The sequence below is a fragment of the Cricetulus griseus genome, chromosome 3 (genome assembly GCF_003668045.3).
Source record: "Cricetulus griseus strain 17A/GY chromosome 3, alternate assembly CriGri-PICRH-1.0, whole genome shotgun sequence".
Classification (NCBI taxonomy): Eukaryota; Metazoa; Chordata; class Mammalia; order Rodentia; family Cricetidae; genus Cricetulus; species Cricetulus griseus.
In genome coordinates, this window is record NC_048596.1 from 272,308,521 (window position 1) to 272,327,095 (window position 18,575).

General features: G+C 42.5%; 1 protein-coding gene and 1 pseudogene across 1 annotated transcript in view; one reads left to right on the forward strand and one right to left on the reverse strand.

The window, feature by feature from the left end:
- The window catches only part of Sptlc1 (serine palmitoyltransferase long chain base subunit 1), a 40,172-nt gene extending 33,630 nt beyond the window's left edge, over positions 1 to 6,542 (reverse strand). The window contains 3 exon segments of the mRNA NM_001246759.1: positions 3,908 to 4,002; positions 4,642 to 4,749; positions 6,480 to 6,542. Coding sequence (NP_001233688.1) covers positions 3,908 to 4,002; positions 4,642 to 4,749; positions 6,480 to 6,536 — 260 coding nt within the window. The 5' untranslated portion in view covers positions 6,537 to 6,542.
- A 4,906-nt stretch (positions 6,543 to 11,448) lies between these two features.
- On the forward strand, positions 11,449 to 12,289 carry LOC113835036 (annotated as a pseudogene).
- Positions 12,290 to 18,575: the final 6,286 nt, after the last annotated feature.

An 18,575-nucleotide genomic window follows, 5' to 3' on the forward strand; every position in this document is an offset into this window, starting at 1 on the left:
AAACAGTGCTATTTTCTTTCTATTTTGGAATAGGGCTTTACTTTGTAGCTCATGATGGTCTCAAACTTACTATATAGCCCGGGCTGCCCTTGAATTCCTGAACTCCTCATATCTCTGCCTTCCAAGGGCTATGATTGATTAGAGCTGTCAGCCACTACCCCAGCAACACTATGTATCCTAACATACAACATGGGCAAAATATTTGAAAAACCTAAAAGACACAAAGGAAATCTCAGCAAGGACACAAGAACTGTTCAGAAAGGAATACTTTCCAACAACAAAGCAATGAATCACAACTCACAAAAAAAGGACAGTTCAAGGAAAGCCATGTTCTTGGTTCAAAAAAGGAAAGAGAATTAAAAAAAAAAAAACACGAAAAATTCAGAATACTCAGGTATCTAAAGCAAGTATTAAGAGCTGGTGATGGTTCAGTGGTAAAGGAGCTTACCACAAAGCCTGAAGATCCAAGTTCAATCCCTGGGGACTCCTGAAAGTTGTCCTCTGACCTCCACAGGCATGCCCTGGCATGCATGCAGTTATACATACACTTAAAATGTAATAACAATACTGTTTGAAGGTGTCAAACTCTTTTTACAGCACATAGTAAAAGCGGGGGCTGCAGCTGGACAGACCTTAGGAAGAACTAACACCTCTGAACCCCTTACCTACACTTTCTAAAGCTTTGGGTGCAAACCCATCCTAAGCAGAGAGGAGGGGGCAGTGCTTGTGCCTTCCTTCCCAGGCCACAGCACAGGGCTCTCTTAGTGAGAAGTAAACACAGTGCCTGCCCTTCAACATCTACAAAGTTCTCAGTGGCTGCTCCTAGGGAATCAGAAAGAAGACGCATCCTCACCAGAAAAAGTAAACACGGATAAGCGGAGTCAATGAAATTAGTGAGTCTTAAAAATGCAAAAAGAAGGCAAATCCCGAGTATGACTCAATTTAAAAGAGAGAGAGAGACTCAGAAATGACCCTGGATAAAGTTCAGCATGGGCATTCAAACTCTTAAAACCAAGACCAGAAGTAGATACAAATTGATAAGACTTTTATCTAAAATACGTAGATAACAAGGAGGACAATTAAGGCATTCTCTTTAATAAGAGAAACCAAAGCTGTTTCATTTTTTCTTACTGCTCAGGTTATCATAAAAGGTCACACTGTATATTGAGGACACTTACATAAACAAAAACAGTTACAACATCACCTGCAAGGCCCTGGATCACATCACACAGGGACTTCAGACTCATAAAACTACTGGAACTGTCATGGGAATGACATATAATTTATAATATAATACAGGCAGGCAGAGAGATTAATGGCAATCCGCCATGCAGACAACTGTAAGTTAGAATATGTGACCACAGCTATTAGGCGTGTCAGGCTTCTTTAGGGACAAAGTTGAGAAACCATTTGCAAAGGTCAATTCTAGATTCTTTTTCTTTTTTGGTTTTTCAAGACAGAGTTTCTCTATGTAGTCCTGGATGTCCCGGAACTTCCTCTATTGGCCAGGCTGGCCTCCAACTCACAGAGATCTGCCTGCCTCTGTGTCCTAGAGTTCTTGGATTAAGAACATGCGCCACCACCACCCAGAATTCCAGACTCTGAGGAACTTAAAACATTCTAAAACAGACAGAAGCAAATAAGATGAGTCTCAGCCACCTCAGGGAGGGAGGGACACACTGACAGTTGCTACAGCACAGATGGCCCGAAGGGGCTGAGTAAGACACAAACCATCTGACTTTGCATGATTTCTTCCATACACAATACCTAGAGTACTGAGTCTGCAGAGGACAGATGGATACCGTCAGGGCCTGGGGCAGGAAGGAAAAGGCTTGGGATTTACTGGAGAAAGGAAGAAAATGTTCTAGAATTAGATAATGGTGATGGTGGCACACCTCTGTAAACACAATAAAACTTATTTATTTTAATTGAATATTTTAAAAGAATGAATTGCATGCTATGTGGATGTTAAGTAAAGCTTGTTTTTAAAGACTAAGACTAAACACAAAGAACACTTTCATGTCATCACAGTACAGAAGCAAACAGGCATTATATCAACAGCTGTAAGACTCAGTTTTCAACATCAAGAAAAACATCCTCAAGACAGGGTCATAGTTCAGTGGTATGATGCCGGTCTGGTACACAAGACCCAGGTTCCATTCCTAGCACCACAAAAACAGGTAAAACCACCAGTGTGTGAGGCTGGGGAGATGGCTCCGCGGCGAAGAGCCTGCTGCTCCATTGTGAAGATCAGAGTCCAGATCCCAGCATCCATATTGGGCGGCTTACAAATGCCTGCCACTTTAGCTCCAAGAGACCCAACAACCTCTTCTGGCTTCCACAGGCACCCACAATTACACACACTTTTGCATATTCTCTTTCTCAGGCACACACATACACACACAAATCAAACTGAGAAAATTTAAAACTGACTACTGTGTTGCCTCTTCCTAGTTCTCTACCATTGAGCTACAACCCCAGCTCATTTGTTATTATTTTTTAATAATTTTTTTGGAGACAGGCTTCTTTGAACTCACTCCATAGCCCAGACAGGACTTGAATTTGAGATGTACCCGACTCAGCCTCGTGAATAGCTGGAATTCCTAGGCCACCTGGCCTGGCCTCTTATAGCTTTTGAAAACAATGTACATATGTTTTTGATTTTAATAAAAATTGAAAAGAAAAAGAATGGATAGTGAGGATCATCAGAGCCTAGGAGTGTGAAATAAGCACAAATTTAAGATAAGCACAAGACATGTTCCCGACTCTCAGGAGTCTGTCTCTACTGTAATAACATAAAGGAGAAAATTAAAGAAAGGTCTAGAACAGTCAAGTACCTCTAACCCTAGAGCAGGGCTGACCTCAGACAGGAAGATCACTGGGTCAGGCAGCCTGGTAAGAAAAAAAAGTGATGGCAAAGGAGACACTGCCTCAAGGGAATAAGGCAAAGGGAAACAGGGAAAGACACTTGACCACTGGGCTCCAAACATTTGCATACGTGAACACTGGATGTGTGTACCTTATCTGCTTACCCACTCGGGGACAGAGACAGAGAGAGGATGAGGAAAGAGAGGGAAGGAAGGGAGAGAGGGAGAGGACAGAGAGAATAGGGAGAAAGACAAACACACATTGAGAGAGGGAATGGAGCGTGGGGGAGACAAGGAGGGATCAGTATTTTCAAGTCAACAGGTAAGATTCTAAGGCTTATCTCTGAGCAGCAGGAGCAAGACAGAGGGTTCCAGAAAAAAAATGGCTAACAGGACTGAACGATGGAGGTGCACTCCGGGAGGAGGACACAAATGGACTGCAGACTGCCACAGAGACCAAAAAATGAACCAAGGATGATGTTAAAATCTGGAAAAAAGAGAGGCACATGAGAAAGAAATTGTAGTCACATGGCATGGGACTCTTTAATGGCAATATGGCCAGAGTCAGAAGCCTGAAGCAGTATACCATCTACAGACATGTTATGTTGCAATTACCAGGGAAGGGGGGAACAAGGCTGGTGGCACACAGCCGAGCTGCGTACAGCTGAGCTGCAGGCTCTTGCTGCAGGCACTCAGGTGCTGAGACAGCCGAGGCCACAGCAGGCCACTGTAACTGCTCTAGACCACCTTTTCCTAATCTAAGCAAAGACCCGATAGAGGATGCTGCAGTCCTGGGGACAGCAAGTGCAGCTGTGTTTATAGCCAGTCTTTAGCCCACCACCAATCAAGAAACGAAGTCTCACAAGGAGGGATCAAGAACAACAGAGTGCAAGTTAGGGGAAGAAAGAGTTTCACATTGAAAAGTACAGCAGTTACTCAAAGAAATGCCTTCATTGGCAAGGGAATACCATCCTTCACATGCTTGACAACAGAACTAAAGCCAGGTCAAGCACTTCACGCAGCAAGGCCAAGCCACTCACCCGGAAACGATGTTGTAGTTGAGAGCAGGATGGTTTTTCGAGACAGGAGGGACGAGAGGTTCTGGCTGCCACTCTTCAATCAGTTCCTCCTTTTCCTACAGAAGAAAGGACATCAGAGTATGGTGTAGCCAGAGTCATCTCACACTATCTCTGGTGATGCCTGACTGTAACGCTGCAACAATGAACAATGCGCCACAGAAACACCCCTGCCAGCTGTTGTGGAGAACAAAGGCCATCCTTCTTGAGTTCTGGGTACTTACCATCCTCACCTCTTTCCTTATTACAGCTCACACCTTTTTTTTTCCATGTAGTTTCTGGGTAACCTGACAACTTAAAAATCTTATTTCTATGCCCGGGATTTCTTCCATCTTACTACACATAACACATCTAAATTCTACTTGAGATGTGAGTGTTTCCAACCCTGAATCCCCTTTCTGAAGACCACATGAAGAACTCTCCTCTAGGCCACAGGGACAACTCCTATAACCTGTGTGTAGACACTGGCATCCAGTTGCTGCTCATGCACCCCTCAAACCATCTACTAGCAGGTTGCTGTCTCCTCCAGTGTGGCTTTCCTCAAACCTTGCTTACTCAGAAATTCCATACTCCCTGCTCTCTTCACATTCAACGTTTTAACATACCCTGCAGAGATGAGTTCTAGTGCCCTACAGGGACACTATAGAAAGATGATGTAGCTGCCACATTCCTTGAATAAAACAAGCGCCATTTTTTACCTTGGCTGTAAGATCAGAACGCTCTTGCAATTTGTAGGTTTTAGAGAAAACCAGTCTGATTATCCAAAGTATTAGAATCCCCTCCAGAATAAGATGGTATGCTGGAGCCTGCAAGGGAGAAAAGCAAAAACAAAGGAAAGAAAGCAAAGAAGTCACTTGGAAGCCTGCAGGGACATTCAGCCCACCACAGCACTGCCTCTCTGACCACCACACTATTCCCACATACACCTTACTGACAGGGCTTCCTTAATGACTCTTCATGCCTCTCCACCTAAACAACTGCCAGTTACTCCATCACATGAAAAACCCCTAATACTTCAGCTTTAAAACCTTTCAGTAATGAAAATGAAAAAGAGGTAAGACCTGACACACAATCCCAACACTTAAAAACAACTCTATCACACTGTTCAGATAATTTACATTTTTATTGGCAGGGAATGACTATAACAGCACACACCTAAACACACTTCTATAGCCTTTGACTGCCCATGGATAAGTTAACAAAACTATGTGGAAAGCAGCTTCCACAATTAAATTTTGCACCTTACTGAATTTTCCATACCCTGCTAAATCTTTTTTTTTTAAAGATTTTATTTATTTATTATGTATACAACATTCTGCTTCCATGTATATCTGCACACCCGAAGAGGGCACCAGATCTCATAATGGATGGTTGTGAACCACCATGTGGTTGCTGGGAATTGAACTCAGGACCTCTGGAAGAGCAGTCAGTGCTCTTAACCTCTGAGCCATCTCTCCAGCCCCCAAGAAGTGTATCCTGCTAAATCTTCTTAAATCTTAGACAAGGAAGTGTTAAGTATGGGTGAGGTGGCAATAATAAACGCTGAAAGAAAATCCCTTCTCTTTTCTATGGTGTCACCCACAGGATGCCAACCTGTCCCATGTTGATAGGTACAAAGATATCTTAATTTTTAATGATTTTTATTACTTTATTTTCATGTGTACAAGTATTCTGTCTGCAAGTATGTCTGTCTACCACAGGTGTGCCTGGCACCCCCCAGAGACCAGAAGATTCCCCCGGAACAGGTTACAAATGACTGTGAGCCATCATGTGGATGCTGGCAATTGAATCCAGACGCTCTGGAAGAGTTGTAAGTACTATTAAATGTTGAGCCATCTTAGTAAGATGGTTTCTTGGCTATTCTACTATTTTGTCTGTGTGGTCCAACACATAGCCACTAGTCATATGTGACCACCGACATTCACACTGAAGTGCAATTACAAATTCGTTGCCAGTGCCTACTTTCACGTGGCGTTAGTGACTGCTGTGCTGAAGAGCCCCTGAGGCAGAAGACACACCAGTTCTAGAGGACATAGCAGGGAAGCTCAGTTATTCAATAAGCCAGCATTCTCCCAGGGCTGGCACCCGTAATTCCTATTTTCTTACACAGCTGAACGAAGCCACCCTAACCCTTCAAGTATTCTTTAAAACATCCTTCAAGACGTTATGCGTATAACACAGAAATTGTGGGCAGAAGAACGGCTGGTCCGTTTTCATAAATTCCCAATGATTCTGCTTCTCTGAACCACTCTCCCCCGACCGGGCAAAGTTTACAGTTTATGAAAAAGGCATCCCCCCACATCTGAGGCCGCCCACGCCCACAAACCCGGTCTCGCCATCAGTTCCAGCCGTGGTTGCGAGGACTCGCGTGTCCTCAGCACCCCTCCCAAGGGCTGCTCGCCGGAGTCCGGCGTGAGTACGGCCGAGGCTCCGTCCCCCGTGCCCCCGTCCCGGGGGCGGGAAGCACCGCGGATCCGGGGCGCAGGTCGCTAGGCCCCGGCCGCGGGCTCACGGGAGGCTCCGGCGACGGACGCACCTCGTACAGCGCCTGCACCATCTCCACCAGCACCCACTGCTCCGCCGCCATCGCCATGGTCAGACACCCGGCTTCCGGCAGGCGGGTCACAGACGCGTCAAATAGTGCGCGGCGCGGACTAGTGGCGTCACGAAACCTCGGGGGCGGGGCCGCCGGAAGTTGGGCGTTGCCTCGTCGCGCGAGTCGGTTGCTCGCGGACCCGGCCTTGGAGACGCAGGTTCGGAGCCCTGAGATTTGAATGGCGTCGCGCCGTGGACTTTTGTTGAGAGAATCAGTACGTGGCCTTTGTTCTTGACAGTCGGCTGTGCGCAGGGTTTTTAAGATAAATGATATTAGGCCGGGCGAGGTGGCGCAGGCCTTTAATCCCATTTGGGAGGCAGAGAGTTCCAGGCGAGCCTGCTCCACATGGCCTGTAAAACACCAAGCCAGCCAGGGACACAGTGAGACCCTGTCTCAAAAAATACACACACACATACACAATTAAAACAACAAGAGGGAAATATGCCCTTCCCTTTTAATAACAAGCAATGCAGTCATGCAGCATTATTAAAACAACCCACAGAAATCTACGTAGTTTCTTCCTCAGGGCGAGTCGGGAGCCCTATTTCATAATGTAGGTATGTGTGGTTATCCTCATGATGAAGTATGGTCAAAAAGCTACTGTGAAAATTTAGATGCCAAGTTTCATGTGCACACCAATTTACATTTCCTGAGACTTGTCCAGAAATACCATTGGGATAGTGATTTTATTTTAATTTTTAAAGGGGAAGAGAAGTAAATTAGGGCTGGAGAGAGAGCTCAGTCAGGAAAGAGGAACAGAGTTCAATCCCCGGCACCCACGAAAGCAAATAAATAAATAAGTAAAAATAATAATAATAATAATAACCCCCCCCCCCCCCCCGGGGCTCTCTGACGGGCTTCCTCCAAACCCGCGCACACCCAAACACTTGTTTTCCACAGAGATCCTTATTACGTGGGGAAGAAAGGTTAAAGTGGCTGCTTTCTGACTTAGGAGAAAACAGCAGCAGATGACCTTGCAGGTGTCATTGTTAAGAGGAGGAAAACGGAGGTCTGTGTTAGAATGGGCTAGGATGAGGTGGTAAGAAGATAAGGTGAAGGGTATTTGTTCCAGAGGGACAAAGGACGGCCTCTGGATAGAGAGGAGACAGACATTAACAGCATCCACTCAGCTTTCTGTGTGGAAGGCAGGTATTTTATTTCCTCCATCGAGGAGACACCTCTTGATTAACCATCCTGGTTTCCCTAGTGCTTATTTGTGAATACAAGGAACTCATGCCCTCCACAACAGGGCGCACACAGCCTGAAAAGCCACTGTTTCACACATTATGGAGTAATTTAGAACAGATCTCGATAACCAGTAATTTAGCCTGATCTTAATACCTGTTCTGCCTTCCTCTTCACCGGTAGCTGTTTCCATCATGGCTGCAAGCACTAGACCATTATTACCAAATGCAGAAACTGCTATTTTCTCCCAAAGAGAATGGGGATAAATTCACTCTGACTTTTCTGCTTATTCTTAGAAATGAACAATACTATATCTCTCATCCCTAGATAAATTCCTTTTGGAATTTCTACTCTTTGGCAACATAGTAATTGTGGTAGTTGCCATTTTTGAATGCCACTTAAAACTAGAACAAGGGGAGTGGGTACAATGTGACATTTTCATTGATGCGCGCATTATGTACATAGCCAAACTAAGGCCATCAGCACATCCATCATAGTCATCATTTGGGAATGAGTGTTTCTTTGCAGTGACAACTTCCAGAATCCTCTCTTGTAGCTGTTTTGAGACATGGAGTATGTGGTTGTTGGTCATGGTCCCCTCACCGTGGGAACAAACAACATCTATGCCTTCTACCTATTACTTTTTACCCATTGCCCCACCCCACACTTTACTTCAACCTCTAGTAACCATTATTCTACTTTTCACTGGCCTTGAGATCAGCTTCTATGTTTAGATGACACATATGGATAAGATTATTGCTTTCAATGTAAAAACACAGCGTTCACTTCAAAGGGGACAAAAGCAAGTTTATTTCCTAGCCAAACGTGAGCGATCAGTGACCTGAGGACACAGATTCAGGTTACCCCAAATTCCATATCCCAACATGAAAACAGTTTGATGAAGTTATTTATAACAACAGAACAAAGAATCCTTAAACCAAGGTACTTTCAAAATACGTTGGTGGAAGCATGAGGGAGGTGGGTGGGAAGCTGGAGAATGTCTACTCCAGGCCTCAGGTGCCATCCGATGACACCCTTGGCCTTTTGGTCTGTTAAGTGAGTGTACTACATAAGGTTATCAGTTACAAGCATTAGGACAGACACAGGTGGCAATGAATGGCTATGAAGAGGGCTGAAGACAGCCCAAGATAAGTAGTTATTTAGGCTCTGAATTGAAGCTGTGATCATATACAGCTCAAACTAAGAAGCGGGTTAGCTGATCTCAGGAGGCGTCTCTGTAGGAGAGCAGTCTCTGGCTGCATTGTCCTGGAGGAAAAGCTGTAGCTATTGCTTTCTGCACCTGATGATTTTTGCTACAGGTGAGCTGCTGGTCAGTGCCTGTTCTCCAACCAGAGGAAGGCCCTGCCCTTCCCATGAGTGAGACACATGGTGGCACCAGTGTCAACAGAGCATATTCACTCAGACTTCAGCTTCGAGTTGTTCAGCTCTGGGTCTCTGTATTTTCCACATTGACTGCACGGGGAGGCTTCTCTGATGATGGCAGAACAAGGCATTGGTCTTCTTATGAGTACAGCAGAATATCCCAGGGAATCATTTTATTGCTATGCTCCTTTAGCAGAACCAGTATTTGGTTTCTCCCTAGGTCACTGGCTTATCGAGTCTCAGGTTCTTGGCCACCTAAGCAGTGTCAGGCCTGGGTTTCATCTCATGGAGTGGGCCTGAAATCCAGTCAACTATTGAATGGCTACTCCCACAGGCTTTGTGCCACCATTGGACCAGTGCACCTTGCAGCCAGGTGATCATTGTAGATGAAAGATTTGTAGCTGGGTTGGTGCTAACTTTTCTCCTTTGGTAATGTACAGAGTTCCTTCCAGCACCATTAACTCTAGTATGGGTTAAGGCTAGTATGGGTAGGTAGCCACCAGCTTGACTTCTCGGTGTTCATTGGGTTGTGTAGGTGTTGTCTTCAACAGCAGGGCCGTACCATCAGTTTGTGGAGAACACCCATTAACCTCCACATATGCATATATTTTAGGAAGCTTCTACTATATTAGGTTTACATATAACCCCTCAAGTTTTAGCTGTCCCCTCCCATGCTCTCTTCCTAACCCTCTCTTTCTCCCTCCCCATTTGACCCTCCCCTTCCTGTTTCCCCACCCATCCATCCATAGATATCGATTCCGTTCACCCTGCCTTGGGAGATTCATCCCTCCCCTGTAGGCCTTTCCTCCATCTAACCTCTGTGGTTTTATGGATTAACTTGCTTATCGAAGACTTAACAGTGAATATCCCCCCCCCAAAGCAAATATGTATTTGCTTTTCTGGGTCTGGGTTACCTCATTCAGGATGATTTGTTTTTGTTTTTGTTTTTGTTTTTTCGAGACGGGTTTCTCTGTATTGTTTTGGAGGCTGTGCTGGAACTTGCCTTGTAGACCAGGTTGGCCTCACACTCCTGCCTCTGCCTCCCAAGTGCTGGGATGAAAGGCTTGTGCCACCAACGCCTAGCCAGGATGATTTTTTTTTTTAGCTCCATCCATTACCTGCAAATTTCATGATTAACTTTTTAATGACTGAATAATATTCCATTATGTAGTTATACCACATTTCTTTGTCTTTATTGGTTGACAAACAAGGAGGTTGTTTCTATTTCTGACAATCATGAATTGAGCAGCAATGAACATGGATGTTGAAGTATCTCTGTGGTAGGATGTAGCATATAGCTGGATCTTGAGGGAAATCTATTACTAGCTTCCGGAGGAACCACCACACTGATTTCCATAGAGGTTATACAGTTTGTCCTCTTGCCAACAATGGATGAGTGTTCCTCTTGGTCCACATCCTCACCAGCATGCGCTTTCTTGCTTTATTGGTCTTGGCCATTCTGACTTGTGTAAGGTGGAATCTCAGAGCAGTTTTGATTGCATTTCCCTGGCAACCAGAAGTGATGAGCTTTCTTTAAGTGCTTCTGAGATACTGTGTTTCCTCATTTGTTTAGATCTGTACCCATTTTTAAAGTGGGTTATTAGTTTTCTTGATGTGTGTTTTTGTTATTTATATATTTTGGATATTAGCCCTCTATTGGGTGTGCAGTTGGTAAAAATCTTTTCCCATTCTGTAGCATGCTCCTTTGTCCAAGTAACAGTATCTTTGCAATGTAGAAGCTTTTCAGTTTCATGAGGTTCCCTTTGTTAACTGTCATTCTTAGAGCCTGCGAAAACAGTGTTCTGTTCAAAAAAGTCTTTTGCTGTGCCAGTGAGTTCAAGACTATCCCCCACTCTTTCCTCTGTCAGATTCAGTGTATGTGGCTTTATGCTGATGTCTTTTATCCATTCAGAGTTGAGTTTTGCACAGTGTTATAGTAGTGAATCTATTTGCATTCCTCTCCCTGCAGCCACCCAGCTTAAGCAGAAGATGCTGTAGTTTACCAGTGTGTATTTCTGGCATCTTAAACAATAAAGATCAGGTGTCCATAGGTGTATAGACTTATGTGTGAGTCTTCAGTTTGATTCCATTGATAAACATGTCTATTTGTGCCAATGTCATACAACATTACTATATCTCTGAAGTACAATTGAAGATTGAGGCTGGGGATCCCCCCTGCAATTCTTTTATCATTAAGGGGTATCTTAGCTGTCCTGGGTTTTTTGTGTTTCCATATAAAGCTGGAAATTGTTCTTTCAAGATCTGAGCAGAGGGAAGTTGTTGTTTGTCCTGCCCCCTGGTGGCCATGCGCTGAGCGGGCATGGAGGTTGGCTGCGGCGCGATGGCCACGTTCCGGGCCATCACCTGTGATGATCTGTTCCGCTTCAACAACATAAAAAACAAAGTAAAACCAAGAATTATTTATGAAGAAAAAGAAAATTGGAGAAACAGAAGGAAAAAAACCAGATGAGTACTGAAAAAGTTTAAACACGTAGGTTTTTGAACAGGTACCTTGCCCACTGGCCAGAGTATTTCATCGTTGCAGAGGCACCTCGAGGAGAACTAATGGGTTATATTATGGGTAAGGCAGAAGGCTCAGTAGCTAGGGAAGAGTGGCATGGGCACGTCACAGCTCTGTCTGTTGCCCCTGAGTTCCGCCGTCTTGGCTTGGCTGCTAAACTTATGGAATTACTAGAGGAGATTTCAGAAAGAAAAGGTGGATTTTTTTGTTGATCTCTTTGTAAGCGTGTCAAATCAAGTTGCAGTCAACATGTACAAGCAGCTGGGTTACAGCGTCTACAGGACAGTCTTAGAGTACCACCCAGCCAGCAAGGGGAGCTTGACGAGGATGCCTGTGAGATGAGGAAAGCACTTTTCAGAGACACTGAGAAGAAATCCATCATACCATTACCTCATCCTGTGAGGCCCAAGGACATTGAATAACCATAGGCAGTAGTTCTTAGGCAGGAGTTCCAGACAAGTTTGTGGACATATTATTTTCATTGGATGCTCTTGGAGCTCTATTAGGAGAAAAGTAATCATTTAGGTCTTAAAGGCTTAATGAAAATACAGGCTATAATCTTACTTCAAATCTCATAGTTCCAATGATCAATAACATACATGTTCAAACTGTTTGCCATAGTAAAATTCAATCAAGGCAGCTAAGTCAGAAGGACATATTCCACTATCATGGTTGACAGTATGCAGTATATGCCAGGGAAAGACTCCCTCCACCTAAATCCTGTGTCTGAGAACCACTGCTGCACATATATAAATATATATATATATTTTATTTTGTATTGAATTGTTAATTGAAGCTTTAAAAGCATATATGAAATGTATAAATCTGAGATGTATAGTAAAATACATTGTTGACTATGAATGTTTTCTGAAGTTTGTTGTCTTTTAATCAGGATTATGGAGGTTTGTTTAGGATGTGGTGTCTCTGTTTTGACTTTTATATAAAACATTTGTAAATGCAAAAAAAGATCTGAGCAGCTTTATGTTGGGGTTTTGATTGGGACTGTATTGAATCTGCAGATTGCTTTGGGTAGGATGGTACTTTTTTCTGTATTGATCCTACTGTCCCTGAGCATGTGAGATCTTTCCATCTTCTGGTATCTTCTTCAATTTCTTTCTATAAGATTAAAGTCTCTTAATTGCTTGGTTAGAGTTACTCCAACATACTTCATGTTATTTGAGGCCATTGTGAAAAGTACTGTTCCCTGATTTCTTTCTCAGTCCTTTTGTCATTTGTACATAGGAAGTCTGCTGATTTTTGTGAGTGAATTTTGTATCCAACTACTTTGCTGAAAGTTTTTATCAGGTGTTGGAGTTTCCTGGTGGAATTTTTAGGGTCACTTATGTATACAACTGTATCATGTGCAAATAAAGACTTTGACTTCTTTCTTTCTAATTTATACCCCTTGATCTCTTTCAGTTGTCTTATTGCTCTAATTAAGACTTAAAGTATTATATTGAATATGTATGGAGAGTGTAGATATCCTTGTTTTGTTGCTGATTTTAGTGTAAATGATTTTAAGTTCTTTCCTTTTAAATTGATCTTGACTATGGGGGCTAGCTTTAAATTGCCTGTGTTATCTTGAGGTATGAACCTTGTATCCCTAGTCTCTCTAGGGATTTAATCATGAAAGAATGTTGGATTTTGTCAAGACCCTTTTCTGCATCTAATAAGATGTGGTTTTGTCTTTCAATTTGTTTATATGGTGGATTACATTTATCAATGTACACATGTTGAACTATTCTTGCATCTCTGGGATAAAGTCTACTTGGTCATGGTGGATGATCTTTTTGATATTTCTTGGGTAGAAATACATAGATTAATAGTTATGGGTTAATAATTAAGAGAGAGCTAACCAGTAAGAAGCCCAAGCCATCAGCCAAACAGTTTATAATTAATATAAGCCTCTTTTTGTTTATTTGGAGCTTAGCTGCTGTGCCCTCCTATTTTGCCCAGGGGAGATGGGATCAACTTCAAGGCACTCTTTGCTGCTATTCCCTCTCTCACTCCCCCTCTCTCATCTCTTAAAGGGTCATGTATGCAGACAAGACCATGCCCTCAGGTTTGCTGCCCCAAAAGATCATTGGCTAAACGTATTGAAATCCCAACATAAATCTATGTATATAAATCCAAACATAAAACTATGTAAATAAGAACAACTATCAAGTATTGTGCAGAGGAAAGAAAAGTCTAGTTCAGTTAGTAGAACATGAGACTGTTACGATAAATCTTTCTGCCAAAAGCCACCACGCCCCCCCCCACCACGTGTGAGCTTTACGTCAGCTGCCCGCCTGAGTTAGGGCCCCAATTAATGCACAGAGAGACTTGTATTAGGTACAAATGCTGCTTGGCCAATGACTAGGATTTCTCATCTTATCTTAAATCTATATATTTTATAAGACTTATTGGACACCTTTCATTGGTATCCTCCCTTGCCAGTGGATCACATGGCGCTGCTGGAGGATGTGAAGGAGAAAAGGGGGTACCTCCTGGTTGTCCTTCCTTAAATATGAGTCTCCCTGCTATGTCACTTCCTGCTTGGACCACTACTTCTCTACTACATTTCCCAGAATCCTCCTTGACTCCTAGTCTTGCCTAACTTGCTGCCTCATTGGCCAAACAGTACTTTATTGATCACCCAGTAACACAAACACATACACAGAAGCACTTCCCCCCTTAATCTCAGGGTCATGGGTTCATGTTCCATGTTGGGCACAAAATGTACCTGGAGTCTTTTCTCTGGCTTGTATGGTCCCACTGGACCAGTTCCTCTCCTGCCCAGTGGTCCCCACAGTCTCTTATAGAATAACCACTCAGAAGCTAATATTAATTATATTTGCTTGGCTGATGGCTCAGGTTTATTACTGGCAAACTTTCACTTATAAATTAACCCATTCTTATAATCTGTGTATTGCCATGTGGCCATTGGCATTACCTTAGGCGTTCTGGCATCCTGTTCTGTGGTGGCTAGCTGGCATCTTTATCTACCTGCCCTACCTGCTTGGATTTTCCTCCTGACTATTTTACCCTGCCATAGGCCAAGGCAGCTTTTATTATCAACCAATGAGAGCATTGTTCCCATGTTTAGCACAACAGCAGGCTCTTAATACACCGCCACTAAAGCATTGTGGTGACCTGTAACCAGATTTCTACCTGTAACCACCTCTAAATCCTGTGATCATTCAGTCTCTGCCTTCTTTTTGTGAAATCATTCAAGATGAGTAGAGAGTTGTATGAAATTGAGAAGAGGTGTGTGTGTCTAGAAAATCGTATTGCTCCCCTCTCTGGCTTAGGAGATGCCTCAGCCATCAAGGAGCCGTCCTCCTGCATACAGCAGGCCTGAGCTCCTGGGACTATAGCACAGGAAGGAAATTGGGAGCCCTTAAGTGCAGTCATATTTCAGAGCAAAGACATGACTGAAGGAGTAGGAACAAAGTGGCCTGTTGAGGACATCTGATTGGAGACAGAGACAAGCAGGGCCTTTGCTGGAAAAGAAAGCTATCACAGGCTGTGCATTCTTGGGTCCCACACCAGGACATTCAGCCAACCACAAGCTAAAGATATTCAGAAAAATGGCTAGAGAGATGACTTAGTCAGTGGAGTGCTTGCTGTGTAAGAATAAAGACCTGAGTTTGGATCCCTGATGGCCACATGAAAGCCAGTCATAACAGTGCATGACTCTAATCTCATTGTTCCTGAGGGCGAAGATAAGAGGGTCTGTGGGGTTTATTAGCTGAATAGGTGATCTCCAGGTTCAATGAGAGACATTGTCTCTAAAAGCAATGTGGAGAGCAACAGAAGAAGATAGCCAACATTGCCTCCATGTGAAATGTACCTACACAGGGACACATGCACATGTATACACCACACACATGAATACACGTACACACAGAGAGAGTGTAAAAAAATAATCAGAAAAAGCTGTACTTGTATTCAGTATGTGTTAATGTTTTCTTATTCCATAAGTAATAGAATGGGACAGATGTCTACACAATGTGAGCATGGCCTTACGAACTGAAATGCTCTTGAGAGGGTTTAAAGCATATGGGAAATGTAGTTTCTGTCCCACCATCCAACTCCCAAATAACCACATGGAGACTTCTTACTAATTATAAAAGCTCGACTGATAGCTTAGGTTTGTTACTGACTAGCTCTTATAACTTAAATTAACCCATTTATTTTTATCAATTTACATGTTGCCACATTTACCTGTCCACTTGCTGTTTTCCTCTATCTCTTGTCAGTCTGGCAACTCTGCCTTTCTTCTTCCCAGAGTTCTCTCTGGCTGGCTTTCCTGCCTATACTTCCTTCTGCCTAGCTATTGTCTATTTGACTCTTTATTAAACCAATGAGAGCAACACTAAAGGTGGGGTTTAAATGAATCCAGAAGACTCAAGATAAATGACAAACAGGTATTTATTAAGGAAGCACTTACACAAATAACAGTAAAAGCCACCTCGCTCTTACTGCTCCTGAAGATGCAGTCTTGGCCCTTCTGATGCTCTCACAGAAACCCAAGAGAGGGAGTCAGCCCCTCCTCTTCCTTATAAGGAGTCATGTCTGCACCTGAAGCCACGCCCCTAGGATGTGACCACCACAGCAAGTTCACTAGCAAAGCAAGTCTAAATGAGAGGGTTTTAAGCCTGATACAAAAACTGTATAACAAATATCAAGTGTAGTTCAGGAGAAAGAAAGGTAAAAACATACACAAATTTAGACTTACAACCAGCAAGAGCAACATTAAGCAAGAAACACATACTAAATGTCCAGTCCCAGGGTAATGATATAACACAGAGATTACTCTGACACTGTCCTATTCTGAAAAGTCTAAGTCTTGTACCTAATATGCTCTACTTAGATAAGAGAAGATTTTAGCTGAGAAGGAAATAACATTACTTGGGTAAACAGGAAGTGCAAGCGGGCAACTTCCTAAAGGTGCAATAATGACAGAAACAGCAGGCTAATTGGACAGTCATCCAAGGTCTCACAGTAATATTGGGGTAACCAACTTTGGCTTCTCACAGTAATGTTGGGGTAACCCAACTAAGGCATACAGTATCTGACATACCCTCTCAGAACCAGGAAAATTTGAAAGACTGTTCTACCCTGACTTGGCAAGGTTCAGAAGTCTCTTTATGTTTATCTCCTGCTAGCCCAGTTAGGACAGCATGTCCAATATCAATGGTTGAGGCAGGGGCAGTTCTTTGCCCAAAGGCCAGTAGTGTAAGAAGAAAACAAACTCCAAATGAACTGTCATGTGGCCCATCATATTTTCGGGAATAGCTTGGTGCTCTCAGGAGCAATTGTGTCTCATGTCAATGGAGTTCTAAATTATTAAAACATTTAAATTCCATATTCTGTCAGTCTTTGAAGTGTTAGAAGATCAAATATCTATCTATGCAGGGTACATCTCTGAGCAATAGAGAACCTGACTAATATCATTAGGTGTAAGAAGCATGGGTAACTATATAATCTTTTATTCTCAGAAACATGTTGCTTACTGACTGAAGCTTCCCATATATAACTTAAACAATCTTTAAACACATGTGCAGCATAAGGACAATGACCTCAAATTTGTTACTATATACATATATATGTAAATCTCTAGATCAGAGGTAGAACTGAAATTCTTGACCAGATGAGAACTATGTAATGCAAAATGATAAAAACATCCTAAATTGTATCAATATACAAAGTATCTTAAGCAAACATAAAAACACACATACAATATGATAAAGATAATTTTACATTTGTGTGCAAAACATCCTAAACAGAAAGAGGAGCCTTCACAGTATGACAAATATAATTTCAAGTTTGAAACAATACACAAAGTATCCAAGACAGGAATAAAAAGTTAATTTTACAAAAGTTTCAATATTCAAGAATCTATAACAATGTAAGTTGTCTATAGATAACAGTTGCTAAAATAGTTCACAAGAAGATATACTAATCTACCTAATATCCCATCCCATCCATTCGCTTTACAGTGTACAAAAGATTATTGTACAACAGGAAAAGAACATATAGGTTACATATAGGTTATCTCATGCACTACACCATTTTCTACAAGGGACTTAAGTAACTGCAGGAATGAGTTACATTTTATACAGACCCAAATCTAAACTTTGTGAACTAAAGCCCTTCTTACAGAATGGCAGAGGATTTGTAGATAACCTGTGCACACGTGACCTACACTTCAAGCCACCTCAGCTTATTTCTAAGACAGAGTAATGGCCATGTGCATTATTGCTAGACTGTATTATTTAGGTGTTATTTATAGGAAAAATGTTTGTACATATTCAATACAGATGCAAATTGTTTTACTAATATTTTTGTTCTGAAGTTGGTTGAATTCACAGATGTGGAACGTACAGGAGCCCAGGATAGACTGTGTGTGTTAAATGTTTATGTATATTTCAAATTACATGCAGACATTATTGTGTTTATCTGTCTCCATGTTCTATTGGTAATCTAGTATGACTGTCTCCAGGTAATGAAAAATCCTCATGTAGATTTGTTTTAGCATTTTCCTTTTATCTCTCTCTTGTCCCTTTTTCCTCCCTTTTCATCTATTATGGTGCTTGTCTAGAGTATACACAGAAAACAATTGAGTCAACCTTCCCTTAGGAGGGTTCTGGATCCAGCCAGGATTGAGTTGTGGTGAGTGCCTTGGTGTGCACTTGTCAAGGTATTAACCAGGAAGGAGGTCATAGTACAGGAGACAATAAAGCTAGCTAGCCCCAGATTCAAGGTTCTGCCTTCAGTGTTTAAATCCCTCTGCACATTAAACAGAGAGCCTGGTGGTTTTGTGTTTCTTTTTTGTGCAACCAAGTTGGAGAACTGTGAAGATGAAATTACTTAACCTGTAGGACCCAGCTAGCAGCAGTAGTAACCAACAGCACTTTATCATTAGAAAATCATTAGAAAATGAATGGGGACAGAAGGGC